At 44.9% G+C, this 27805-nt stretch overlaps 1 protein-coding gene across 1 annotated transcript in view; it reads left to right on the plus strand.

The window, feature by feature from the left end:
- Window positions 1–27805, plus strand: part of ADCY2 (adenylate cyclase 2) — a 388284-nt gene that overhangs the window by 100554 nt on the left and 259925 nt on the right. The window contains exon 3 of the mRNA XM_026506673.3: window positions 9791–9952. Within this exon, the coding sequence (XP_026362458.2) occupies window positions 9791–9952 (162 nt within the window). The remainder of the gene's footprint in view (window positions 1–9790; window positions 9953–27805) is intronic.

Here is a 27805-nt window from a genome sequence, read left to right on the forward strand (position 1 = left end):
AGGTTTCAGGGACCAGTGAGAAGGCCATTGTGGAGGGACTGTGGATGTGGGTGATGGGAGTTGCTGGGATATGAGATCGGAAGCAGCAGCCGGACCAGAACATGAGGAACCCCTCCTGGCACAGGGGGACTTTGCATATTTCCTCAGTGCTGCAGAAAGCCAGTGGTTGGATAGACACAGGGGGGGTGACGCCGTCATTTTTAACATGTTAAAAGATCACTTGGTCTGCATGCCATGTTAGCTAACAGCTCCATCATGTCCCACGATTATCATTCCTGTTTTGTGCGGAAAACATTTAGGGTCTGATTTTGTAACAACTTTGGCCTCTGTAATACAGTATTGTTACACAATCAGAATCCCTGCTGTGCTTTCGACCCCCAGAGCTTCTTCCAAGCTCAAGTTTGTACCCTTTGACAAAGATCTCCCCATTTACCCGTCATCCAACCACCGTTCTACTGTTTGTACAAGTTTGGGATTTTTAGATTCTGCATCTAAGTGATGTCTATGTGGAAGTAAATCATCACGTCTTTCTCTTTCGGACTTCTCTCATTTTGCATAATGCCTTCATGGCCCATCCGTGTTGTTGCAAAGCGTGGGATTTCTTTTTGTCTCATGGCTGAATAATATTCCATTGTGTGTGTGTGTGTATATATATATATACACACACACACACACATACACCCCTCATCTTTACCCATTCATCCATTGAGGACACTTAGGTTGTTTCCATATCTTGGTATTGTGAATAATGCTGCAAGGAACGTGGGAGTTTTCCATATCCTGTTTTCCTTTCCTGTGGCTATGTACCCAGAAGCGTAACCATATTATAGTATGTAAAAGTATCCCATCAACACATTGTACACCTTGAGCTCACATAATGTTATGTGTGAATTATATCTCAATTTAAAAAGAATCACTTCGACTTTTGTATGGAAAATTCATGCTAGGGACACCAGTGTAGGCAGAGAGGGCGTTCAGGATGCTGTTCGGGAATCCAGAGGTGATCATATGAATTGGACAAGAGCTGTAGCCATGGATGGAAAGGGATAGGTGGATTCAGAATGTCTTCTGGGGATCAAGAGAAGGAGGAAGAGAAGACTAGTAAGAATAGCTCCTAGGTATGGGGACTAGAGTCAATTAAATGAGATGGGAAAGAATATGAGGACAAGGATTGGAGGTTGGGGAGATCAAATATGTGTAATGAGAATTGCACATACTTGAGTCCTGTTCTGATAAGCCAGAGTCTCTGTTGCTTTCCTGTAAATAGTACTAATGACAGTTTGGCTTCCTTGTTTGTGTTAGCCACTGTGGTGCACAAGCATGAGATTCGGAGTTAGATCTTAGAATTGGGCCGGTGGACTCAGCCTACAGCCCCATGTGAAGTCTTATGAGGCCCGAAGCCAGAGTGACTGGAAAGATAATGGAACCTGAGAAAGCTTCAGAAGCCTCTGGAAGCATCCATGACGTGAACTGGGCTGAATTCTACCTGGGTCAGAGGTCTGGACTCCCCCGTGGAGCAGACCCAGGCTGTCCTTCCCTTGATTTGTTCTTTCGGGAAAGCCTCTGTCTTTGAGCTGGGGAAAGGTGGCTTCTTAACTGACACCGAGCTGAGGTGATGGGATTTTAGTGGGGTGCCATTTGTGGATCCAGCAAAGTCTGTTCATGCAGACATACCCACGACACACACGGGAGTTACATACATATATGTGTGTATGTATATATGTGTGTATGTTTCTCTCTATGTGTATATGCACACACACGTAGATACAGATGTGCATACAGATGTGTGGGTACACACCCCTCCCCGCTGGGGGGACCGGGGAGAGAAAGAAGGGAAAGGGAAGGAAGACAAACCTAAGAAAGGGTAATCATAGATACCCATAGAAGCCTGGACGTACACTGATGGCTTCACTAAACATCAGCATGACTGAGGGTCCCCAGTTAAAGAAAAGACTGTTTACACAGTTGTTGATATTTGTATTAAGAAATGTAACAGTGACTCAAAGTAATCCTTATAGAAAGTATGATCAATGAGCAAGATAAGAAAATGCTTATCTAAATGAAAAGGTAAGTACCATTTTGCACATCAGAATAAGCAAAGGGAAAGAGAGAGAGAGGCAAACCAAGGAACAGGTTCTGAACTAGAGAGAACACACTAATGGTCACCAGAGGGGAGGGGGGTGAGGGGTGGATGAGACAGGTGGTGGGGTGAAGGAGTGCACCTGTCATGATGAGCATGGGGCTATGTGTGGAAGTGCTGAATCACTGTATTGTACCTGAAGCTAATATTACACTGTATGTTAGCTATGCTGGAATTTGAATAAAAACTTAAAAAAAGTTAAAGCACATTTCTGGCTAAATATCTTTCTAGTTGTTTCCAGAAAAAAATGTAAATGCTCCTAATTAGTAAGTGGTATAGATGTTCTGAAAGCCAGCAATCCTTTGAGGTGGAAGTAACATTCAAAAAGAAAATTTTTATTCAAATGTAGAATTTACTTTCAGAATGCTCAGTTAGATCACTATGTTCAAGAATTCTCTTTTCCTTTGGCAATTTTTACTAAAATTTGGCATTTCTAGTTATATTCCAAAACAACAAGATGCAATGTTAGAGGAACTACACAATTCATGCTTTATTCAAGAAGGTATAATTTCTGTGGTTTTAGTGAAATCTCTGTCTTTGAAAATTAAGCTACTACTTTAAACACTGTGCTATTTTTGATTTCTCAGAGATTTGTTGGAAAGAAAAGTGATTTGAGGAGCTCAGCTTCTGATTATAAAATACTTCACTGGAATGTTATTTCTCTTAACATTATTAGCATAAAAAATAGAAAATATTTCTTTGATGGCGTATTCTCAACAGAACCGTGGCGATTTACATAAGTAATCCCGATTATCTTACTGATGATGCTTGCTTATGCCTTCTCAGGGAGATTGGAATAGACAACCGAGCTTCATGATGACATTAGAGCTGGGGTACCATTTGGAAGGAAAAACTAGGGGCTCCGTCTTTTCAGCTACTCTTGGCATGTCTGGGAACATTTCGCTTGCCATTGCACTCTGACACAAATGGGAACCACACACTGGCAATCCGTGGACTTCACACCAGGGACCCGGGCCATGAGAGACTGGATTTATGTGCAGTCTGGTTGGGACCATTTCTTGCCTAGCGTGCCCTTGGCTTAGGTGATACCTCATGTCTTCTCCACATTTGTGGTCGTTTTCTGTTTAAGAAAGTAAAAAAAAAAAAAAAAATAATTTTCATGAAATATTTCTGACTCATAAACTGAATAACTTGATGTGGTATCTTTGTCCCACATGTGGGCATAGAGCATGAAATGTGAAGTAGATGGAAAGCACTTGAGATCTAAGTTCTGGTCTGACCTCCAGCGGAGTCTTGATACTGTGGTTTGATTTGTGCCCCCAGAAGGGTAGAGTTGCTTCACAGTGTAACAATGAGCAGAGGCATGAGTGCAGAGAGGGAGCCAGCAGGGGTGCTGTGGGCAGAACACCCAGGAACAGGCATCTCTGGCGGGCTCCAGAAACGGCCATGAAGGCCGGATCATGGGGAAGAAGGAAGTGGGCCGAGTAGAGGGGAGGTGGCCCCAGGAGGCCACATCCTAGGACTGGTGGGCCATTGCCAGGACCTGGGAATGTACTCTGAATGAGATGGGAGGCAGCCGGAGAGCGTTCCTGGAGGGATGATACAAATTTGTATTTGAAGTGGGTCTAGAAAGAGGTGAGATTTGCAGGGGCCAGGAAGAGGAAAGAGGATATCCTGAGAGTGGGGAGTGGCAGATGTGGAGGGGAGAGCCCCACGCTCATGGGGAGTCGCCCATGCTCACAGACTTGCTTCCAGAGCAGGTGTAGGTGTGCGTAGAGAGGCCAGTCTGGGCAGAGTCTTGACCTCCAGGCTGTGTGGTTTCCACTTTACTCTGTGACCATGAGAACCTGTGAAGAGAAGAGTTCTGGGCACAGGGGTAAGCCAGAGGAAATGTTCATCCAAGGAAGGAACTAATTCAACCTGTGCACTCAGAATCATGACTCTAGCAACTATATGTTGGCTGGATTAGGGAAAGGAGAATGTTGGAGAAAGGGAGATCCGTGAGTATATTGCCGCAGTTGGATAAGGGGCTCCTGTCTTGCCATTAAGGATCATCAGTAAGGAAATGCTGAGTAATCTGGTACATCCATTACTAATGGAATATTTTGTAATTGGTAAAAAGTAAATCATACGTTCACATCTACAGACTTGGAAAGATGCCCATCATGTATAATTCAGTGATAAAAAGCAAATTGCAGAGTAATGCATATAAAGGCGTCTAATTTATGCATCAATAAAACCTGTGTGTGTATGTGAATGTGAGTGTGTGTGTGTGTGTGTGTGTGTGTGTGTGTGTGTGAGCTTGGTGTCAGTCAGGACCACCTAAGCTGTGCTTGGGTCCCAGGGGCTTACCGCCACAAAGGATTAATACTCATTCAAATGAACACAGGTCCGTTCGGGTCAGCTAAGGGAGTGTGCCTCTCACTTGAGACCAAACCTGGGAGAAGCCCCTAAGTCGTGTCTCCAGGCTTGCCAGAGAGGGGAGGGGGCTTGGTAATTGTGCACTAATTTCCACGCACAAGACACCTATGACTTCTTTCCACACTGTCTTTGTCAGAGCAAGTCATATGGCCTCATCTGACCTAGAAGGAAATGCTCAATGCTTCCCAGAAGGAAGAAAGTTAGAAATATTTGGTAATGAGTCCTAATGATTACCAGAAGCATGGAGAATGGGGTAGAATGGACAAAAACAAGGAAGGCTATACACTCTGGTTGCCTTATTGGGGGATGGGGAGAAGGAGTGATAGAAAAGTATTGAAGCGTATTTCTTAACATATGGGAAAGTAATGAGCCAGCTTAGTGGAGGTAAGGGTGGAGAGGAGCAGACAGAAGCAGTTTGCTGGAGTCCTAAAGTAAGACGACATCGTTTCTGAGTGTGGATGTGAAGAATTGTCAAAGGTGAGGTGTAAAGGTTTGCACCTGGGTTGTTGGGGATGAAGACATCATGGGTGGAATTGCGTTAGCCTGCAAGAGGAATAGGCTTAAGAACATAACAGAGAAGCTCCTACTTTGTTTGGAAGTTAGGGAGCAGGGGCGCCTGGGGGGCTCAGTTGTTTGGCGTCCGACTATTTTTAGTTGTTTCAGCTCAGGTCACGAGCTCAGTATCACGAGATGGAGCCCCAGGTTGGGCTCCACACTCATCGGGGAGTCTGCTTGAGATTCTTTCTCCCTCTCCCGCTGCCCCTCCCCCCACCCCACACTCATGTGAGCTTTCTCTTTCTCTCTCAAATAAATAAATAAAAATAAAAAAATTTAAAAAAAGCAAAAAAGTTATGGAGCTTGAGGTTCAAGTAGACCAGTGGGAACATGTGTTCTTGCAAATGGCAAATGGCAGGCTAAGTTAAGAGAAAACACTTAAAATGGTTTTATTGGGGTGAGTGCTGCCACTTCAGATATTGTGCTAATCCAGGGTTCTGGACAGGGTCTCCATCATCACATCAATGGCTCCTCTTTCTTCAGCCTCTGGATGGAGGTACATTCAAGGGGAATCTGTCATGAAAATGTCCCCATGGCAACATGGAAACCCAAGTGCCTGCATTCGCCTTTTTTGGAGTTTTGAACCCACACATTCTTTAGATGGGCCAGATCCATTTCGGTTTTACATATGGCCCCATGTGAAGCTGCTTTGGAAAGAAGGCTAAAAAAATAAATAAATAAGTAGAGCCCTCTGGGAGTCGTAAGAAGTGAAGATTATTCCCCCTATGGGACTTGAAACCACACTTGACTTTCTTCCTTCCCGTCTAGGCTGTGGAGTCTCCCCAGGCGCCCTGAGCTGAGCTCCTGAAATGCTGCCATTAAATTCAAAACTTGATTTAATATGACTTGCTTAATTGACCTTTAAAAAATTCATTTTGTCATCTAAAAATGAACACTTAGCAGGAGCAACTGTATTTGGAAAACAGAATGTCTATTCTCCATTTGGTTGCTGCAGATAAGCCTTCCATGTGCTTCCTTTTCAAAGCTCAAAATATCTGCGGAAGTGTATATTAATTGAAATAATGTGAGAGTTTTAGAGCTGTCCAAAATTAGGCTGTTCAGAAGTTATGATCATTTCAAAGAACTGACACAGGTTTTTGCATTGGAAGAAAAATGTGTAACTATAAAAGAGAGGCTCTTTGCTGTAATTGTAAATTCTGATACCTGAAAATATTCCTTTAATGCCTCTTGGAGGATATAGGATTTTTCATTAATGCTATGTGTATAAATTAGTGTCTTAATTGAAAATATTTGGTGGATCTTAGGGATTCCAAAGTCAATTAAATTTTCTCAGTAAGCCGTGACAGTAAAACAGTTGTTTATCTCATTCTCATTCCTAAAAGAAACTTTTTCTCTAGTTGAGTGGCTGTCAACCAAGGTGATCTTACCCTCTGGGAGACATGTGACAATGTCTGGAGACTTTTAGCAGTTGGCACAACTTTGAAGAGGGGAATGCCAATGGCGTCTGCTGGGTGAAGGCCGGGGAGTTCTCTTCACATCCGACACGGCACAGTCCATCACAAGGAACTGTCTAGTCCCAGTGTCAATAGTGTTGATGTTGAGAAACCCTGCTTCCCAGAGTACCCTTATTCCACATTCAAAAAATGGAACGTCTATTTTAGCTCCTAATGTGCCACTATTTAGTGTAACTGTCATCTCTAACTGATAATTTTGCTAAATGTTCATTGTTGTATGTTATTATTTACCGTAACCCACACTGTAAACACAAACTGAAAGTTAAATATATATAGAAATGAAGGGAATATGAGCCTGTCTTTGAAACATTAACAATTTTGTAATGATGATTAAAATCGGTCCTACGTACTGAAAGAACCAAAAATCGGAGCCAAGACGTTGGGCACTTTCTGTGGTGTCTTGGCAAGAGGGAAGTGTGCTTGCTGTCTGTCCATGTCAGATTTGTAGAAGTGGTTCGTGGGGACCGTGTCTTCTGTTAGGCCTTTGGCTTCATGAAATTTCAATCAAGGGAGAGAAATATTGCAAAACTCTTTACTGAGAACACGTGAGGAGTTAAACCCGTGGATTCCTATTTGGGCTTTGACACTGGCTACTTGGGAAATATTGGCCAAGTTCCCCATTTCTCTGGGTCAGTGGCACCGCTGGTTGAGAGCAGGATGCAGCAAACAGGCCCCTTGGTGCTCTTGTAAAGACTAGACGCGATCACGCGTCTAAAGAGTGAGGAGGGGACCTCTATGCCGAGTGTTCTGTAACGCACCTGCTAGTTCTTGTCAGTTCTGAAATCTGGTTTGGGGTTCTAAGAACTCATTCTGCATATTCTCTCCTTTGGAAGATGGAGGGAGGGGACTGCCCCAGGCTGCCTGTGTAGGTTGGCACCTAGCTCAGAAAGGTGCCTCCAAAGAGATGCCTGTTTCTTTCCATCTATACTAGGTGTTTTGGTACATAAACTGTCTAACAACATGATTTTTTTCCATTCCATATACAGACTAGGAATAGAATGCTAAATAGTAAGACTTGTCTGGAAAACATCTTCATAGTCTTTTTAAAGAGGTAAAAAAAAAAAAAAAAAGTATTTACCAGAAAAATAGTATGGCTATGGCGATTGGTGATCCTTTTGCCCATGTGTTTTGGCCCAAAGTTCCTTATGAATAGACTGAATTGGGAGGAGATGGGCATGAAACAGTGGGTCCATGCCTAAGCTAGGCTCCCCAAGGATTCCTGGACACATTTCCCGACTTGTGGTGGGATTCTCCTTGGCTGTCATTCTGCGACACCCGAATTTGCAGGATCTTAGAGAAGAGGATGTGGTGACCCCACCCCATGTCTTGCTGGAGCGGGGCTGGGTACCCCTTCTCTCAGGCACCATCAGCTGTAAAGCAATGGCTGGTCCGTGTGACTGTCCCTTCCCCTGGGCTGTCAAGTGCCTAAGAGCCGGGATTCTGCATCCCTCCTCCGCCTCCAGAACCTCACTGCCTCCTCAGGGAAGCTTCGTATGTTCTTATCTAGTGAGCAGGTGTTTGGGTTGGAGTCCCCTAGAGAAAAGGAAGGGGCACATTTGGGAGATCCAAATTCCCTTTTAGGTCGTGCCCCCTGATCTTTCATATGCTCTTTTGTCTGCGATGGTTGTACTCATCGAGCTTACGTGACACCACTCTTGCACAGTGAAATGGTGACTGTTACTTTTTGTCGTAAGATGCGGTGTAGACCCGCACGTCTATGCAAGAGGGGGAACGAGCCTGAGCCTGGTGTCCTCCCAGGCCTCGCTCTTTTCAGATCTGCCGGGAGCAGGGCCCTTTGCCCACGTCCTCCTTGTGAACACATATCTTGACTCACCGCAGAAGAGCTGGCGTGGTGTTTCCACGTCCTTCCAGCTGCGCTGGGATTTGGGTTTCCTTGTGAAGCATGGATCCCACTGCATTTGGGTCGAGCTGTCTGCCCTTAGCTTCACTTCTGTTCCTGAGTGACGAGCCGTGTGGCAGAGCCAGATGCCACGCATCTGTTTCCCTGACCTCGGCTCTTTTCGCACTTGGTTCATCACCGTTTCACCCTTCTCCATGTTCCTCTGTCTCTGCTACTTTTGTAATGAAAGTGGCCTGTTTTATTACCTACTAAACCACTTTACTTTCCATTCCAAATTTTTCTCTGAGCTTTCATATTGATTAAAAACATTTTTTTTTATCGAGTTGACATTCACATAACATAAATTAGCCATTTTAAAAGGAAGAATTGGGTGGCATTTAGTACGTTCACGGCGTTGTGCAACCAACACCTGCCTCCAGTTCCAGAAAGTTTGTCGTCCCCCGAAAGGGAACTCTTCCTATCTGGTAGTTACTTCCCACTGCCCCAGTACAGCCCCTGCCAGCCTCCACTTTGCGTTCTGTCTCTGCAGATTTATTTATTCCCGATAGCTCACGGAAGCAGAACCTTACGGCAGGGGTCTTGTGCCCTAGCTGCATTCACTTAGCATAATGTTTTTGAGGTTCCTCCGTGTGAAAACACGTATCTGTACTTCCCTCCTTTCTCTGGCTGGCTAGTATTCCACTGCCTGGGTGTGCCACGGGCTGCTTGTCCGTTCCTCCACTGGTGGACATTCCCGTTGTTAACACCTTTTGCCCGTCGTGCATAGTGCTGTTATGAACGTGTGCATGCACGTGTTGGTTTGAGTACATGTTTTCAGTTCATTAGGGCATAGACTTGAGAATGGAATCGCTGGGTCATATGGTAATCGTCGTTTCACTTTTTGAGAAACTGCCCAACTGTTCAGTTTCCTAACAGCTGAACCATCGCTAAGCTGTTTCATATTGTTTGTTATGTGGCCACGCTGTTTCTACTTTCCCCAGATCCCCCCCGACACCCCTTTCCATCCTACATGGGTCTCGGGAAATAGTTTGAGACAGAAATCAGGAATCCGGACGTGCGTGCTGAAGCTTACCCTGGGGAGTTTGGGACCCACTTTGCATCCGGACCCAGAAAGTGCTCAGTTACCTAACGTCTGCAGTGGTCTGGATCTCAAACTGGAAATCCCCAAATTTTGAAAAAGAATGATTTTTCTCTCTCCCGGTAGTTAGTCCTTCATTATAATCCATTGGGTTTGTTTGAACACACTGTCTTGCTTTATTGTAATCCTCCTTTCTAAATGGGTGCCGTTCATGGTGTTTGGTGCAGCCTTTAATGGGAAAGAGGGGCAGCAGTGGGGAATGGGGACTCTCTGTGACTCTCGCTGTTCTTATCCCGTAGGTGTCGTTCTTCCTCTTCATCATCTTTGTGGTGTACACCATGCTGCCCTTCAACATGCGGGACGCCATCATCGCCAGCGTGCTCACCTCCTCCTCCCACACCATCGTGCTGAGCGTCTGCCTGTCTGCGACGCCGGGGGCCAAGGAGCACCTGGTCTGGCAGGTGGGTGCACCTCGCCTGTGCCGGCCCTCACACCACCCTGCGTGTCAGAGGTGCCGTGGGCTGCTTCTGGGTGGGACTGTTGGTACCTGGCAGGTGCTCAAGCTTTGCTCTCTGTTGTGGACTCCGGTGTTTCTAGTGGGTCGCCAGCCACACCCGCCTCCATCCATGGAATCAACACTCAGCAATCAGCATCAGAGAAAATTAGAAATGGTGGCTCCATTTCACTGATTGCTGAATGGTGGTATGATTGTGAGGCTTACAAGCTATTCTGACTTAAATTTTAGCGCTCTTATTTTTAGAGTGAAAATGACTTACACAATTAAATTCATAATTCTCCCCCACCTTTCTCCACCTTGATATCCAAAACCCCTTCTTTACGGAGGAGGAAAGATTGCTCCATTTACTAATCTTCTGCCAGGTCCATGGGCATGAAAAAGGTCTTTAAAATGCCACGACAGCAAATTTAGCTTTACTAATAAATGGCATTTCAAAGGAGCCATTGTATTTAATTAGTTGAAAGCATTTCAAAAGCGAATTGACTTCCTGTTGTGTACGTCCGTACACATAAGGGTCAGTGGTTTGGAGTTATTCCTGAGTTTCTGTTTTTACCTGGACCAGGTATATGTTTAATTTTGCCGGATCAGACTCAAATGTTTACGAAACGCAGCCATGGTGTAGAACGCGGGAGGCTCTGACGGAGTTGGTGACGAATAGCACTGCCATTGAAGAGAAAGGGATTTTGGACGTGGGTCCCCTGAGCCCCACGGAGTCTGAGAACCCAGTTTGTCATCCAGTTGATGGAATGTTTTATTTGGAATCTTGCAGTGGAGCTAGAGGCTTATCCTTGGGTGTCTAGTAATCCCTCTGCGTTGGAAAGTTTTCTAGGGATCCCTTTTCTCAACATTCCTCTCCTAGAGCTCGTCACACAGGGTTCAGTAAGAGCAGCCCGAAAGCCCTGCATTTGTGAGACATCCTTTGTTGGCACCGGGCGAGCATGAGCGCCCTGGCCCCCGTTCTGCGTGGTGGGCTGCAGGTTCCCACGGTTCTGCGCGGTGGGCTGCAGGTTCCCACGGTTGTGCGCAGTGGGCTGCAGGTTCCGCGGGTGGGTTCGGACCCGGAGGCAAGCCGCGTCCTTGCGTGCCTTCCCTGCGGCTGAGCAGGGTAGCCTGCACCACCAGGGACGCAGAGGGAGACGGTCAGGAACTAATCAAACTGAAGCAGGAAGGTGGTTTTTTGAAAAGAAGAAACAATCCAGGTGTGCCTGGGGAGAGATGGGGAATGTGTTCCTGTTTATAGGAGCTCTGCCCCAGCTTTGCTTCCCTCTGCTGCATGGCAGGGCTTCCCTTGAAGGTATTTATGGGACATTTCTCCTTTATCCTGTAAATTCACTTTGCCACTCTCCCTGTAATGGGGCCTGGGTGGTGGTTATGTTTTTGCAGGAGGAAGGAGTACATAAGCTGCTCCCGCAGCTGACAGTATGGAAATCACTGAGGGAAAGTCCTCACCACATGGGCATCAGGGCACTCGAGCGAGTTTTCAGGGCTTACAGCACCTTCCTGGTTTTAGGCTCTCCTGGAAGGCATCCCTTGAACATGTACCCGTCTCTTCTCCCCCTGCATGAGTAATTACAGTGTCTGCAGGGCAGGTGTGATAGAAAAAAAATCTGGGAAATGAGGATTAAGATACATGCCTATAAGGATTAAATGGGGTTTAAAAAAACATAAAAGGGAAAGAAGTAAGTGCTTTGTAAAGACCCTGGTGTATTCTAGGTCATTACATAGTTTAGTGAGTTCGATCTTCTTCTTTTTTTTTTTTTTTTTTTTAAGCATTTTTATTTTCTTCCATTAGTTAAAAAAATTGGGAAAGAATGTGATCTTCAATATTTAATTACTCAGTTTTCAAAACACACAAAGGAAAATAATTCTTACTGGTGGACAGCCAGAGATGGGATAATTCTGGAACAGCAAAAAGAAGAGAAGTTTTTCATTCCAAATTATTTCATAGAAGAATAACATTGAAAGGAGAAGAAGAATAGAGTGTCAGTTTTTCCTTTCTTCAGAAGTAATTTCACAATGATTCCAAGAGCCAGGGAAAGGCAGGAGATGCTGACAGATTTAAAATGGAAGGTCCATTGGTAAATAAATGTCAGAGTAATGAGGGAATACCTCTGGCCACTGTCGGTTATAGGACATACAACCTACAAATAGCACTGGATTGTGATGTGAGAAGAACACTTCACTAAGTTTTATTTTATTTTATTTTATTTTATTTTATTTTATTTTATTTTATTTTATTTTATTTGAGAGAGAGATTAAGAGCGTGAGCGGGGGGTGGAGGTGTGGAGGGAGTGGGGGAGAGATAATCTTAAGCAGGCTTCACGCCCAGGATGGAGCCCAATGCAGGGCTGATCTCACAAGACTGAGATCGTGACCTGAGCTGAAATCAAGAATCAGATGCTTAACCACTTGAGCCACCCAGGACCCCCACAGAGTTCTGTTTATGGACCGTGTACATAAATTAGAATGTTATGGATTAGGTGGTTATATTCCAACAGCGTAATTGTTTAAAGCAAAATTACTTAAAATAAAAGATACCCATTTCATATAAAGAGGTTTGCCCGTAAGTGATGATTACTATTACCCTGCCTTCCAAGCCGTCAAAGAAGAATGCATTTTCTTTAGCATGGATCCCAGAATATTTGTTTCACTTTATTTTGTGAACATTGGCAATCCATCGATAGCATGTAATGCTTCTCTGTTAACCAAAATGCTGACATCATAGAAAACCCTATTCCCTTCCATGTTGATTAACAGAGTTCATTATTCTCAGGAAATTTATTTTCCCAGCATTTGCCTTGAAGCAGAATTCCGCTTCAGGCTATGCTGTATCACCGAACTGAGGAAATTGAGTTAATAACTGAAAATCATGAATGATAATTTCTAACGCATCTAAACATAAAGTATAATCCCTAACAGCTTTTTAAACGTATTTTGAAACAATCACAGACCTACCAGAAAGTTCCAAATCTAGTACAGAGAATTTTTTTCCCCCTAATCCATTGAAAGAAGAGTTGTCACTCTGATGTCCCTTTGCCCCTAAATGCTTTAGGCTGCATTTCCTACGATACCATTCTACTTAACCATAATGCAGCCGACAAAGCTGGGTAATTCACACAGCTTTGCTGCTGCCATTCAGTCCCCCAGCTTCCCCCATAATGTCCTTTATAGAAAAGGGCCTGGATCAGAATCCTGCCATGTTGCAGTGTGTTCTCAAATCTCTTTGGTCTCTTTCAGTCTGGAGCAACTCCTTACTCTTCCGTTGGCTTTCAAGATCTTAACACTTTTGACGATTACAGACCAGTTATTTTGTCAGATGTCCTTCCGGTTGAGTCTGTCTAATGTTTCCTCGTGAGTAGATTCAGGCTCTGCGTCTTCAGCAGGAATCACGGAAGTGGTGGTGGGTTCCCATCATGTTCTGTCAGGGTCTTATCATTTATGCTGATCATTAGTGTGATGGTGCTATCTGCCAGACTTTTCCACTTCGGGATTGCTTTTTGTTACTAAGAAATATTTTGTGGAGAGGTACTTTGAAACCAGGCAAGTATCCTATTTTATTTACTTGTGGATGTCTACACCGTCTTGTGTTTCTCTGTTCTATATAGTGGGTTATAAGCCACGACCATCACTGTTTATTTTGATGCCTGCATGGGCTCAAACTCTAGTGGCGCTCCTTCAAGCTGGCTTCTGTGTCCCTTTCACTCTTGGAGCACTTCCTTGCTTTTTGACACAACAAGATGTCCCAGGCTCATCTCATGCTTTCCCTGCCCTGGCCCTGAAATCCCCCATCTCTCCAAGGAACCCTGGGTCTTTTTCGTGAAGAATGGCACTTAGAAGCAAGATCTGGGTTTTAGGTCTTTCCATTTCCGCTGTGTTGTCAGTACTCCAAGACAAGGCGCACACACGTCTACACCTGTATCTGCTTTTATATATCCTTCCATATTAAACACCATGACGTCATGCTGGTATTTCCAGTCTGCCATGGGTTCCATGCCAGCTTTCTCCCTTTCCACTGTGACTCGTTGGTCAGTGTAGCTCCCATGATCCTTAATGTATTTACTTATTGGGTCAATCCTGGTATGTAACCAGTCTCCTATCTCGGTTCCTACCCTTACTGCCACACAGGTGCCTTCTTACTTGGCCCAAGTTCCCTTCCCCTCACACATGCCTCCCTTCCCTGGCTCAGGCTCTGACACCCCATCCATGTGAGGTCCCCTCCCCGAGCTGGGGCTCTGTCCTCTGTGTTTTCCCCATTGTAGACACTCCTGGGACCCAGCCCAGCCTTATCACTGTGAGCAAATTTAGCTTCCCTGGTCCCCTGTAGGTGCAGATGTTTCTTGCTCTGCCTGAAGGCTGGGGACTGAATTATTCAGGAGAGAAAGGGTGGCACCTGGGTGGCTCATTTGGTTGGGTGTCCGACACTTGATTTCAGCTCAGGTCATGATCTCAGGGTGGTAAGATCAAGCCCTGCACCAGGCTCCGTGCTCAGCAGAGAGTCAGCCTAAGATTCTCTCTTCCCCTGCCCTCTGCCCCTCCTCCACTGCTTGCACACATGCACTCTCTCTCTCCCTCTAAAAGAAATTAAATAAACGAATAACTGAATAAAATGAAAAGGTTCCATTCAGGAGAGAAGGAAAAGGACAAGAAGTGCAGGAGGAGAGGATGGGGCAAGGAAATGGAAGAGAAGGAACACCTTTTGAACAGCGCTTACTTGTGGAAGAGGAAGAGATTCTTTCCGGCTGCTTTCTGTGAGCCCCTTTGTCCTAGTCTCTCAACTTTTCTTGTACCTCCTTCACCTTTTATTTTCCTAATTGGGTTCCAAAGAACAGTTTTTCTGGAATCTGGGACGATCCTTAAATATCAGGAAACTTAAAGAAGAGTGGTTTTACGTGGTCTGTGTAAGAAGCATGTATTCTTATTTTTTAAAGATTTATTTATTTATTTTAGAGAGGGGAGAGGGGCAAAGGGAGAGAGAGAGGAAATCTCAAGACTTCCTGCTGAGCCAGGAGCCTGACATAGGGCTACATCGCATGACCCTGAGATCGTGACCTGAGCCGAAATCAAGAGTCAGACGCTTGACCGACTGAGCCACCCAGGTGCCCCAAGAAGAATGTATTATTATTTATCAATCATAAATTTCATGTGAGCACCAAAAGTCCTTAGCAAGTGGTGGTTAGCTGGAAGATAAGAAGTTCCCTCATATCAGTAGGATAGCATGCTTTTGACTCTGAGTGCAACAAGGGGTCCTTTTTGTCTATGGCTGTATCTAGGCAAAGGGAGAGCAAGATTAGGAAAACAGCTTGAAACCTCCCCACTTGTGCTGCGGTGCTGCCTCCTGCTTGAGCCCAGAGGTGCGGGTGGCAGTTACACAGCCCTGAGACAAGATTGGGAGGCTGGGCAAGAAGCTCGCCTCCCGGACGGGGGCAGTGAGTCCGTCACTCAGGAACCTTGGTCCAGCCTGCAGCCTGTATATCTTTGATGCACCTGTTGTCTGTTCGCTGTTTGCCCGTCAGCGTCCCTGCCGGCAGGGTACTGAACCACCCTCAAGGAATTGCCAGATGGCCCTGTTATGTATCACGATTACGTTTTCTACTTGAAGCTTACTTACTTTTCTTGCATTTTCATTTCCTTAGTATTCATACCACATTCTGGATTTTCATGTCATGGATCTTTTATTTTCCCATGAGACAAGGAGGAATTTGAATACAGATTGATGTACACAAGCCAGGTATATAGGAATCCAGATTTATTAAAGAAGATAAGCTAAGGAGTGCTTACTGATTTTCTAACGGGGTTACTCATATTTCTGATTAATGTTACAGGATTCCTTTATGCTGTGGATACTTTGGTATATTTATGATACAATTTGAATTTTTTTTTTTTTTTTTGGGTTTGGACCTAAAGTAGAAAACAAAACCTGTCATCTGTGGCAAGAGTGTAATCAGTAGTAATGCAGCTTTGTTATGTAATCGATTCCTCTTCAGCATAATTCAGGAACTGTATATTGGAGTCTGGAATTAAATTACATTTAGGATCTAATCTGAGAAGCTCAAAAGGAAAACAACAGGTTACCAGCTGTCCAGTCTCTGGCTCTGGAGAGACTAATTGTTGAGAATTTGGATCTCCCTTGCTACTGTTTTGTCTGGAGAAATGCAGGGTATTAACATTGTCCACAGAAGGGAAGAAAGGAGACTGCACCACAATTCATGTCATGTAGCATCTAGATACTGATTGAGTATGATCCATATCCCATTTTAGCAAACTATCACTACGGGTTCTAAAGACATTGTGATTTGGAAGGAGTAGGGGTAAGCATGGAAAAGAAGTAAAAATAGGAAAGTGTCTGATGTGAATAAATCCTGAAGCAAATCTAAAGTCACTCCACATTCCTCTCTCCTTGTTCCCTCCTTGTCCTTCCTCCAGCCCCACAGAAATCCCTACCTCTCCTTTAAATGACAGGAGCTTCACACCATCATCCCACCAGAGAGAGGTTGGTGGAATGAGTGAACAACAACAACACAATTCACACTTTCCTGTAGGGCACCCTATCACTTTAAAAATGTTCTGGCACTTTCTAGAATGAAATTGCAAGAATGCTCAACAGAGAACTTTCCTGTTGATAGTTAATCATTTTACCGTGATGGTGGAATGAGACCTAGGTTTATTTCTCAACATTAGTGAGGCTGTTTTGAGGAGAGGATAGAAGGAACAGAAGGAAAGGGAAGCCCCATTAGACCATGAATTTTGTCTTGAAGATTTGCTCAAAGAAGCAGGAAAAAAGAAGGATTTCTTGAAAAATGAACAATGCTGGTCGGCCCCGCCTTCAGTGGTCTCTATCTTCTCCTGGATTCCATCATCGGAGCTCTGTGCATTCTGTTCATTCAAAGCACTGGACTCATATCAAATATGATACATTACAGATCCATTACAGGTTGACTGAGTAGTACACCCCCTGACTGATATCTTGACAGGTGATTTTCCTCACATGTTCTCCAACCAGGCAACCATGTTCCATTGTATACAAAGATCGGAGGCTCTGTCCATTCCAAGTGTTTATTGTTGAGAATAATTTGTGAAAGATACTGATTCTAATCATTTATTAATACATCTGTAATTGCTCTTTAAAACCCCTAGAAGACAATAAGAGAGTCAGCACCCCTAGGGTGAGTCACACAGGACTCCTTCTTGTACTTGCAGGATGAATGATGGATCTGCTGACTTGTATGAACTTGAGAGCAAAATAGATCTACAGCTTGACTTGAGCAAGAATTTCACCATGGTTCTAAGGGATCTTTTTATTTTTTTAAAATTTTTTTATTTTTTAAAGATTTTATTTATTTATTTGACAGAGAGAGACAGCCAGCGAGAGAGGGAACACAAGCAGGGGGAGTGGGAGAGGGAGAAGCAGGCTCCCAGCAGGGGAGCCCGATGTGGGGCTCGATCCCAGGACTCCGGGATCACGCCCTGAGCTGAAGGCAGATGCTTAACGACTGAGCCCCCAGACGCCCCTAAGGGATCTTTTTGAAGAGTAGAGAAAACCCCAATGATTTGGTACAGTGGAAAGAGGATGTACACATAGTCACTGGGAGACCAGCCTGGAGATGTTCCTAGTTATATCTTAGGGCAGCAAACACGATTAAACGACATAATAAATGAAAAGGAGTTCCCTAGGCCAGGTGCATAGTTAGTGCTCAGAACCATCAGGTAGTAATAACAACAATGGCTTGGTGATATACCTACAGCATTTCCATTATGTTTGTGGAGTAATCAGACCGGGCAGACTGGGAGCAGCAAGAGGAGACGTATTTCCTGTCTATTTTTACGCCAATAATCACAGCATGCCTTCCATGAGAATGACGTGCATCAATTTTTGCCTGTCTTAGAAGATGTGAGGTCTTGCTTGCCAGACACTGGGTTAATCATTTTTGATACCCTTCTCAAGTAGCTCATGAGTGTTTTGACATAGCAGACAGTGTAGGATGATGGACAGAAAAAGCACTTTGGCCTCAGATGGACTCAGGATTCTGTTGCTCTCACTTTATAGCTGTGCGGTGGACATGAGGTACACCACCCAGAGACCCCTCAAGGCACCACCCAGAGACCCCTCAAGGAAAGACTTGCTGTCCAGTTCTTGGGGATGTTATTGGCTGCTGACTTTCAGCTCTTAGACTCTTTAAGGCTGTCTCAGTTACTTAGAGCTGCCAGCTCAAGATTATGTCTTTTCAAGGGTGGCCTGCATCCATGACTGATTGAGGTGGGCATACAGATTCTGTCTAGGCTGGACCACTGCAGGGCAATGCTGGTGGCCATATCAACTCTGGATTTTCTGTGTGTTTCTCCAAAGTTGTGAGGCCTGCATCACAGTTCAATTTCTGCCTCTGCTTAGTCCAGCTTCCTTCCCTCCCTGAAGGCATTGATCCAAAGGCCACTCCCTAGTAAACACTGAACTCTGTCTCAGAATGTGCAGGCTCAGAGCAGCCTGCAACACTGCGTGAACTTGGACTAATTCTTTAGTTTACTCAGTTTTCTCAACTGTAAAATGGCAGCAGGACCATGGACTTCCCTAGATAGTTGCTGGCCTTGGTGCTGATTCAGTGAACTAGCGTGTCTGAAGAACCAGTTATCAAGCAGTGCTGGTACTTAACCCTTAATGAGTGGTAGACAAGAACAGCAGCAGTGATGCATTTTGCTAAGTTTAAAGGACTTTTACAGAAACTAAGAGTAATGGGACATAAAAATATTTTGGAAATATCAAAGTCCCAAATGGCATAGCTCTGGAGTTGAGTAGGATGAGAGTTGGACTGTACATGAGCAAACCCCTCAGGATACAGGTCTGGCCTGGTTGACCGTCCCGCGGTGTGCCCACCCAGACTCAAGGCAGTGAGCTTCATCCTGCTGAGGTACTAGAAGCCCACCCTTCACTAACGAGTGGAGTTTGGAAGTTTTGCTAATGCCTGAGGATCTGAGCTCCTGTGGGTTGATGGAATGTCTGGTCTTGGAAACCCCTGAGATAAAGCTCATCCCTTGTCAAGAGTGAGAGGGAGAAGTACAAGAGGAGACATTTGTAGGGTTACTTTGAGCAGGACATCTTGGACTTCTGTGCCCTCCTTTCTCTGGAGTGTCTTGTTCTCTGGAGAAGCCTGCTCTTGTTCCCCAGCCAACCTTGGGGGTTGTGCTTTACCCCACTCAGACCAGCCACATGGTATAGGATCTGGCCATCCTGTGTGTCAGTTCTGTGGTCAGAGGGACATGTACAGCTGTGTGTCTTCATATCACTTGTACCACCCCCAGCTGAGATGCTGTATTGGTTTCCCACGGCAGCTGTAACAAGTTACCACCAACTTGGGTACTGAAAACAACAGCACTTTGTAAACTGTGAAATATATTCTCTCACAGAAGTCAAAACCAAGGTGTTGGCAGAGTTGGTTCCCTCTAGAGGCTCTGAGGGAGAATGCGTTCACGCCTTTCTCTAGATGCTGGTTGTTGCTCGCAGTTCTTGGCATTCTTTGGTGTGGGGCTTCAAAATTCCACTCTATGTGTCCATCTTCAAATGACCTTCTTCCCTTTGTGTCTCTTCATCTCCTCCCCTTCTGTCTGTTACAGAGACACTGGTCATTGTCTTTAGAGCCCTACTCTGAATCCAGGATAATCTCACACAGCATTCTTAACGTGATTACATCTGCAAAGACCCTTATTTCAAAAGTCATATTCTGAGGTTCCCAGTGGGGGAGCTTTGGGGGCTTCTCTCCAGCCCACTAGAGATACCAACATCCACAGCTGGACTGCAGCTCCTCTCCGCTCTTGCCATGGACTGGTGCAGACCCTCCATGTAATCTCTGAGCCAGTGGCTGTGGGGTTCCCTTTCTCTTGCCTCCTCAGATACGACTAAGCTCTGTGGTGCGCGACATAGTAAGATACCTCACTGGAAGATATTTATGGTAGCACGTAGGAAAGTAAAGCAAAACTAGGAGAATTTAGAGTGAGGAAACATCAGGTAATTCCATCCTTGTTTAAACAAAACTGTCATCCAGAGGGCAAGCACCCAGGATTCCTGAGGAATGGTTGCAGGTAGGTAGGGCAACTAAACATTGGCCATTGGCTCATTGTTCCATTTTTAAAAATAGGTGACATGGTCACCTAATTTCTTCCTGTAGTTGAGAAAAGGGTTTCAAAAGGTTTTCAGTGAATACACTTCTTCCAGCAACTTGTGAATTTCTTCATTGCTTATAGTAACTTTTCATTTGATCTTCTTAGGTTTTCCAGATATAAAATTACATCATTTTCAAGTGAATTTCCATTTATGGAGTTTTAATTTTCTTTCCAATTGCTTTGCCTAGTACCTCCAGAAAAAATTAACATTAAGGTGATGGTAGGAGACATAATTACCCTTTTTTTTTTTTTTTTTTAGTAGGATTGATGTTTGTCCTTTAAGCAATATGTTGGCTTTTGGGTTAAGTAAGTTTTATAATTTGAAGGAAGTAACCATCTATTCCTACTAAAGAGGCCATATTTTCTCCTTCTTCTTCTTCTTCTTCTTTTTTTTTTTGTTTTTCTTTAAAGAATGGATCTTGAACGTATTAAAAGATAGTTTATGTCGCCCTTGGGCAGGATTGTATGATTTCTCCCATTTGTAATATTGAACATTCTTGAATTTTTGGAATTAACTCAGTAGGTCATATTGTTTATCTATTTGATGCTTGATTCCTTTGGCCAATAATTTATGAAAGATTTTGCATTTATTTTGACTGTAATAAGAGCAAACAGGCAGCACTGGCCTTGGGCCAGGGATGGTTCTGAGTGCTTTAGTCATGTATGAGTACCTTTCATCCCAAACGTTTCTATAGATTAGACTAGATTAGATCAGATGCCATTCCCTTTCTTTCCTACGAAAATCCTTCTGTTTAGATTTCCTTTCTCTTCTAGAGTTTGTTTCTGTCAAAGATATTTTCTTATAAATACAGTCTCTTTCATCCAAGCTTTCAGTGATTTTCATGGTGTTGAGTAATTTCTGTTCATGGTTTCAATTACCTCTGTATTTGTGTTTGCTTCTATTTCTCCCTGGTTACTTTCTTATTCTTGAGATTTTCCCTTTCTCTGTTAATTCCAGATTCATCTCTAATGTTTTGTTTATTTTATTTTTATTTCTCCAAAGAATGAGTTGTGGATATATTTATTATTTTTATTAATTTGGGGTGGTTTTTTTTTTTTAAAGATTTTATTTATTTATTTGACAGAGAGAGAGACAGCCAGCGAGAGAGGGAACACAAGCAGGGGGAGTGGGAGAGGAAGAAGCAGGCTCCCAGCGGAGAAGCCTGGTGTGGGGCGCGATCCCCGGGCTCGATCCCAGGACTCTGGGATCATGCCCTGAGCCGAAGGCAGACGCTTAATGACTGAGCCACCCAGGTGCCCCTAATTTGGGGTGTTTTTTAGTTCAGTTTTTCTTTGTTAATTTCTTCCCATAGTTTTTCTGGGTTTGTTTTTGCTTTTTTAAAAATTTTTATTTTTATTCCTAACTACTTGTGTTGGATGCTTGAGCCATTTATTTCTTTTCTTCTTTTTTGTTTCTTTATATAAGTACTGACCGGCTATAAATTTTCCTCTAAAACCTGCTTTAGCTCCATACCTTTTATGTGACTATCATCATTATTTTCTAGATATTTTGCTGATTTAGTTTGAGTTTATTTTTTGACATAGAGAAACTTTAGTGCCCCCCCCCCCCAGGGATGGAGGATTTTTCTTTTCTCTCTCTATTAGTAATTTTAGGGTTTTTGTTTGTTTTGTTTTGTTTTTGCATTGAGATTAGATAATTGTCTATGTTATTTTTACTTGCTGGAGCATATTGAAGTCATTGTTTGGTAGTCTAAGGCCAGCCTGAAGTTTTCTTTTCCTTTACAACAGAATTGATCTTTCTGCCTGGATGCCCACCGGACCCCCTTATTTTTGAAGTCTAGCAAGTTTACTGTGATTTGAAGTTTTATTGGTAACTTTTAGCTTAGGTTTCCATTTTCCATAGTTCTTATAATATGAACTCTGTTACTATGAATGCTGATTGCTCTTGGGGTGCCTGGCTAGCTTAGTCAGTAGCGCATGTGTCTCAATCTTGGGGTAGTAGCTTGGAGCGCCATGTTGGGTGTAGAGATTAAAAATAAAATCTTAAAAAAAAAATGACTGCTGATTGTTCTCGTAGTCAACGTGAGAACACACTGAGCACATGTGGAGGTGGGTCACTCCACTAAGTGACGCTTGAGGGAACGTACTTCCCATAGCCAGTGGAGATGCCAACTGACAGAACCCCCACATCTCGAAGCAGGGGTGCTTCCCACAATGTGCCCAGTGAGGTCATCCCTTCTGGAGGCTAGCCTCCTGAACATACTGAATGCAGTGGGCTCCCACTAACAGTCCTACAATTGCAAGCCAGGGACTTGGCCTTCACGCATCTGGGTGGGTCCCTCACCCCGGACAGGTACCTCTCCACTTCCTTTCTGATGTCTGCAGCCTCCTCTATGAGGGCCCTCTTGCGGTGTCTTTCCTCGGCTTCCTACCACTGAGCCCCGCATGATTTAGGTAGCCCTTGCACCTGCTTGGAGTTCGGAGGTTATACTGATCTTCTAGTTTTGTTGAAAATACAAATTATATGTGCATTTCCCGTGCTCTTTGGTGTTATGAATAATTTCTAGGAAAAGAAGAAATGTCATCTTTGTGGGTCAAAATGGAAGTATTTAGTTTTTAACCTTTTCTTTGGTTTCTTTAAAATTTCACCTGTGCCACATCTGAGCCTCAAACCCTAGATCAAGGTGGTAACCAAAGATGCGAAGAGGAAGAAGAAAAAAAAAGATAGACTACCCCGAGTTTTATTATCATATGGAATATTTTTCTAAGATTCCTAGCCACTAGTTGTATTAGTTCAGGCTGCTATAACATAATCCCACAGACAGAGCGGTTTAAACAACAGATATTTATTTTCTCACAGTTCTGGATGTTGGAAGTCTGAGATCAGGGTGCCAATATGTTTGGGTTCTGGCAAGAACCCGTCTTGCAGATAGCTACTTTTTGCTGTGTTCTCACACAGAAGGGAGGGAAGGCGCTGGGGAAAGAAAGGGAGAAAGATGGGAAGAGGGAGTGAGGACGAGGACAAGTATCCATGCTCTTGAGTCTCTTCCTATAAGGACACCAAAATCTAAGCAGATCAGAGCTCCACCCTTATACTGTCATTTAAGCTGAATTACTTCCTTTACTCCAAATACAGTCACGTTGGGGGTTAGGCCTTCCACATATGGCTTTTGGGGAGCTACAGTTCAGTCTAGCAGTTGCCTTGCCTGGCTTACTAAGTTTTGCAGGTCTGAGTCTCGGCACGGTGTGAAGGACTTGTGCTGCAAGTCTTAAGCTCTAACCCCTGAGCACTCCTGTTCTCCGTTCCTCTTTTTAAATTGCTTTGCCAGGAGGCAGACCGAAGCAGAACAGAGGCAGAGTTCAGATGGCGAAGCGGTCCCTGTCCTCGGCCGCAGTGTGTCCAGCAGGCATACCTGGCCTGGAGGCGGGGGCTGCGACGGTGGGAGCCCCCACCCTGTCGCCTGTGCCCCCTAAGCATCCTGCCCTTCGCACTCGTTATCTTCCGCGGGAATCATCACGTCACATTTCAGTACGGTTATTTGTCTGCGTCTCCTTCTGCCTCACGTTCCCCGGGTTTTGAGATGAGCTTCTGATGTCAGTGGCAGGAACCAAAGCTTTTAAATATGTTTATTTGTCCCAGCACTGAGGGTACATGGTGTTAACTGGATGCATGTGTGAATAAGCCTGAGACGGACTGAATGAATGGGCACACAAACACATACCCAGATGTGGAGACCTAGTAAGCATCTCGGTGCCTCTGAGATCCCAAATGAAAATAACGGGCGGTTCCCCCTTGTTGCACCGTCCGCAGTGACGATGCTGAATGCAGAGTCAGTGCAGTGGTGACGTCCTTTAGAGAGAATCAGGAGGAGTGACCGCGACCCCAAGAGCCCCGAACCGCTATGTTCTCTTGTTCACAAGATCGGTCGGATCTTCGCATGGAGTTTTAATTCCTTCCTGAGCTCTTCACACTTTCAGTATTATAGAGGAAAGACACAAAGACGTTTGGGGAATTGAAAACAGGGTATAGAAAGAGAAGTTCAAGGATAGGGAATGACTTGTCATGGGCAGGGAAGGGAGACAAAATTGAACTGGCTCCAGTGATATTAACATGATACGTAGAAGAGTCCAGCAGCCCCTGTGAGCTTTGTCTCTGCGTCTAACAATCCCCTTATTTTAGCCACTTAAACAGAGAAGGTCACCAATTTGCTTTCCTATTCATACAGAAATGAAGACATTTTCAAAAGTGCTGAAGACACAGGGACTAACTGCCTTACACATAGCTCAGGAAGTTTTGCCCGTGAAGCACTTAGTGCTGCAAGCTATGGGCTATACTTCGATCTAAACCTCTGGCTTAAGACTAGGAACAGGTTGAGTACTGCCGTTCCTGGTGGAGTGCAGAGCCGTTCTCTGCAGCAGAGCTAGGCTTGCCTTTGGAAGGCCTTCCTGGCTTTCCCTGCTGAAGATTCCCCAGACTCGGGCAGCTCTACTGATGGGAGCGGTTCCCGCAGCGAGACACGTTTCCACCCTCAGCCTCATCACTTCTGGGCACAAGCGGCGGTGGTGGAATAGAGATAATGATTGTTCAGATAGAGGGGGATGAATCCCAGCAGAAGCCTCCCCTGTGTGGGTGGGGGTGCTACCCATTCCTGTCGGCCCCTGGTAAGCCCTGCAGGGTTGGTTCAGTAATAACTGGTGTAGTTCATTATCCTTTTAATTACCTCCCTTAAAGAACTTTCTCAGAGGACTCTGGGGACTGGGACCTCACGACTGTAGCACGGCAGTGCCTCCTTGCTGATCACTCCCCAGCATTTTTAGTTCTTTATTTTGTGTTAGACCTATGCTGGATTCTTCCCTCAACTGGAGTTTGCCTTTACTGACTCATCTCACAGTTTGTGGGGCTTTTGAGGAATTTGGGTCAAGTTTTTATTATTAAGTAAGGTTTCACACTAATCTAAAGTTTTTAGGGTAAAAACTCGTTTCCTCACAAAATTTGAAAGTAAACCTATAGGGGCACCTGGGTGGCTTAGTCGGTGAAGCATCTGCCTTCAGCTCAGGTCATGATCCTGGGGTCCTGGGATCAGGCCCCACATCCGTGCTCCCTGCTCAGCGGGGAGCCTGCGTCTCCCTCTGCCCCTCCCCCTGCTCATGCTTGCTCCTGTGCTCTGACTTGCTCTCTCCCCCTACCTTTGCTCTCTGAAATAAATAAAATCTTTAAAATAAATAACTAACTAAATAAAAGTAAGCATACAAAGTACACAGTTCCTTCATTTCCTTTCCTTAACTCTGCCTCCTGTGGAATTTAAGGAATTTTGATAAAAAGGCTAGGTTTTTATCTTGGGGTGAGAGTAGATTCTTACCTCAAATCTTACAAACTATTTTGAGCTTATCATTTGGGCCAGTTAAGATTCTCATTTTTTATTTAGCATGTTTTAAAATCTAATATTTATAATATCCACAGACTAAAAGATATTTCCATTTTATCTCAGGCCTCTTGCCCTGTGCCTGACGTAAGGACCATTTTGATGATCTCTGGTTCCAGGTCTCAGTGATTATTAGTCTGAAATATGAGTTCACTCGGTACGTCCCTTCAGCCCCCGATGGGCAGTTCAAACGAAGCACCCCCCCAAACCCAGCTCCTTCTCTTCCCGCTCGTCTTGGGCCGCATTTCTGTGAAGGGCACCGCCATCCCCTGGCTTCCCAGTCTCCAGGTTGGGGCCCATCTCGTCCCTCGCACAGGTCCCTCATCCTCTCGACCTGCCAGAGACCAGCTTCTGTTCATTGCCCCTCCGTTACTGTCTTCCAAGTCCCCTCCCAGCCATTTACCCTGCTGCCCCTGCCCGGCATCAGGATGGATGTGTCCCTTGCTGCTGAGGGAACCGCGGGGATGCCGGGCCTGGCTCGAGGCCCGACTCACGGGCTCTTCCAGGGACCATCCTGAAACTCAAGTGTGCTTTCGTCATCCTTTATTCCCTGCAGAGCAAGTCACCCAGCTGTCTTGGTGCCGCGCGTGAGGCCCTGCGATGTCGCCTTGTCCCCACCCTTCCCTCCAGGGACTCTGAGCTCTGCAGGTGCTCAGCTGCATGCAGGCACCTGACTCTGCTTTGTCTCCGTTCTGTCCTCTGTGTGGAGCACCCCACCATTGTCACCCGGACAGTGCTTGAGAGCCAGCCGAGGAAGGGCCCCCCAGGCCCGTGAAGCTGCCCCGGGAGCCCACGTGAGAGCTCTGCGAGCAGAGCGTAAGGCTCCTCTCCCCTGGAGTACGGGGCTCTCCCCTGACTCTGGCACTGCCTGGGCGCTCCTTGTAGAAGGGACTTCGTCTTTGCTCTCTGGTCCACAGTGGGTGCACGGGCGCGCCCTGAACATGTGAGACACGGCTTTGTCTACCCCGGTGAGCCTCGTGCCGTAGACCTAGGGAAGCCTATGCGGGTGCTGTAGGAGCAAAGATAGAAGTTACATTCTTTTGTGAAATATTTTTTGCCAAATCCCCCAGAACCAAAAGACATGTTTTCCTTTTTCAAAGGCAGCGTGATGCGTAATGGAAAGAGCTTTAATTTTCGAGTCAAAAGACTCGAGCTCAAATCCCAGTTGTGCGTGAATTGGTTGTAGGAATTTTAGCGAGTGATTTAGCTTCTCTCACCATCTGTTTACTTATCTGTAAAAGAGGGCCAGTGACAGAAGTGGACCGAGGATTAGGGCTCGGGCGTCCGTAATTCCTTGCTGAGTGCTTGGCCCACATCAAGTGTCCAATAACTGGTAGCCATGCATGAGCTTGTGGCTTTCTGGATTTTTTCTTTCTGTAACTTGTTTTTCGTTATTTTTCAGAAACACACACAATCAACTTTTAAAGTTAGGAGAGAACTTCCTGAGGCATGTAAATGGGTGGAAACACTCTACATCCAGCGAAATGTGCCATGGCGATTCCTTCGAACGCTCGTGGGCGAATCGTGTAAACCGTAAGGGGAACCAGCGTAATAGTGCATCAGTTAGATCAACAGTTAAAGGTCCACAACTGTAGAGAATCGTGATGTAGTGTGGGAGGTACTTATAGGAAGTAGTTTTCAAAACTAATGTCTTTAACAATAATAATGGATTTAATTAAATTTATTATTTTTGCCAATCAGGTTACAATTTTAATAAATCTGTTCTCGTAAATTTAGATAACTTACCAAATTAATGTCAATTGCAGGTTCATTAGTTTATCTAGAGGCGTATTTTCAGTAACTGCTACATTCCAGTCCTTTCTAAGGTCTACCATAAAGATCAGATTTAAAACGGTAGTAAGAGAAAGACGCCAAGCACCTTAGCGTCTGCTAGGAGACCTTTAAGTTACACAGGGCTCATAGCAGTTTACAAAGGGAGAGATGACTGTCTCCTCTGTAATAGAGTTCTTCACGAAACAGTCCAGCACCGGCCAGACATCCATACCACCAGATTCTGCATTGAGAAGGTGGACGGTGCTTTAAAGTGAGGGCACGTCTCACTGGTCACTCCACTGTGAGATTGCCAGTGGGGCCGGGGGGTGAGACAGCGAGCTAGGAGGAAAGATTTGGGTGTGATCCACAACAGGGGTTTCACAGTCTTTTTCGGGGAAGAACCACAGAGGAAATATTTTCGGATTTTCGGGCCATCTGGTCTCATTGGCAAGTGCTCCGCTCTGCTTGCTGTAGTGCATGAACTCCTGTGA

Source organism: Ursus arctos, unplaced genomic scaffold (genome assembly GCF_023065955.2).
Source record: "Ursus arctos isolate Adak ecotype North America unplaced genomic scaffold, UrsArc2.0 scaffold_15, whole genome shotgun sequence".
Lineage (NCBI taxonomy): Eukaryota > Metazoa > Chordata > Mammalia > Carnivora > Ursidae > Ursus > Ursus arctos.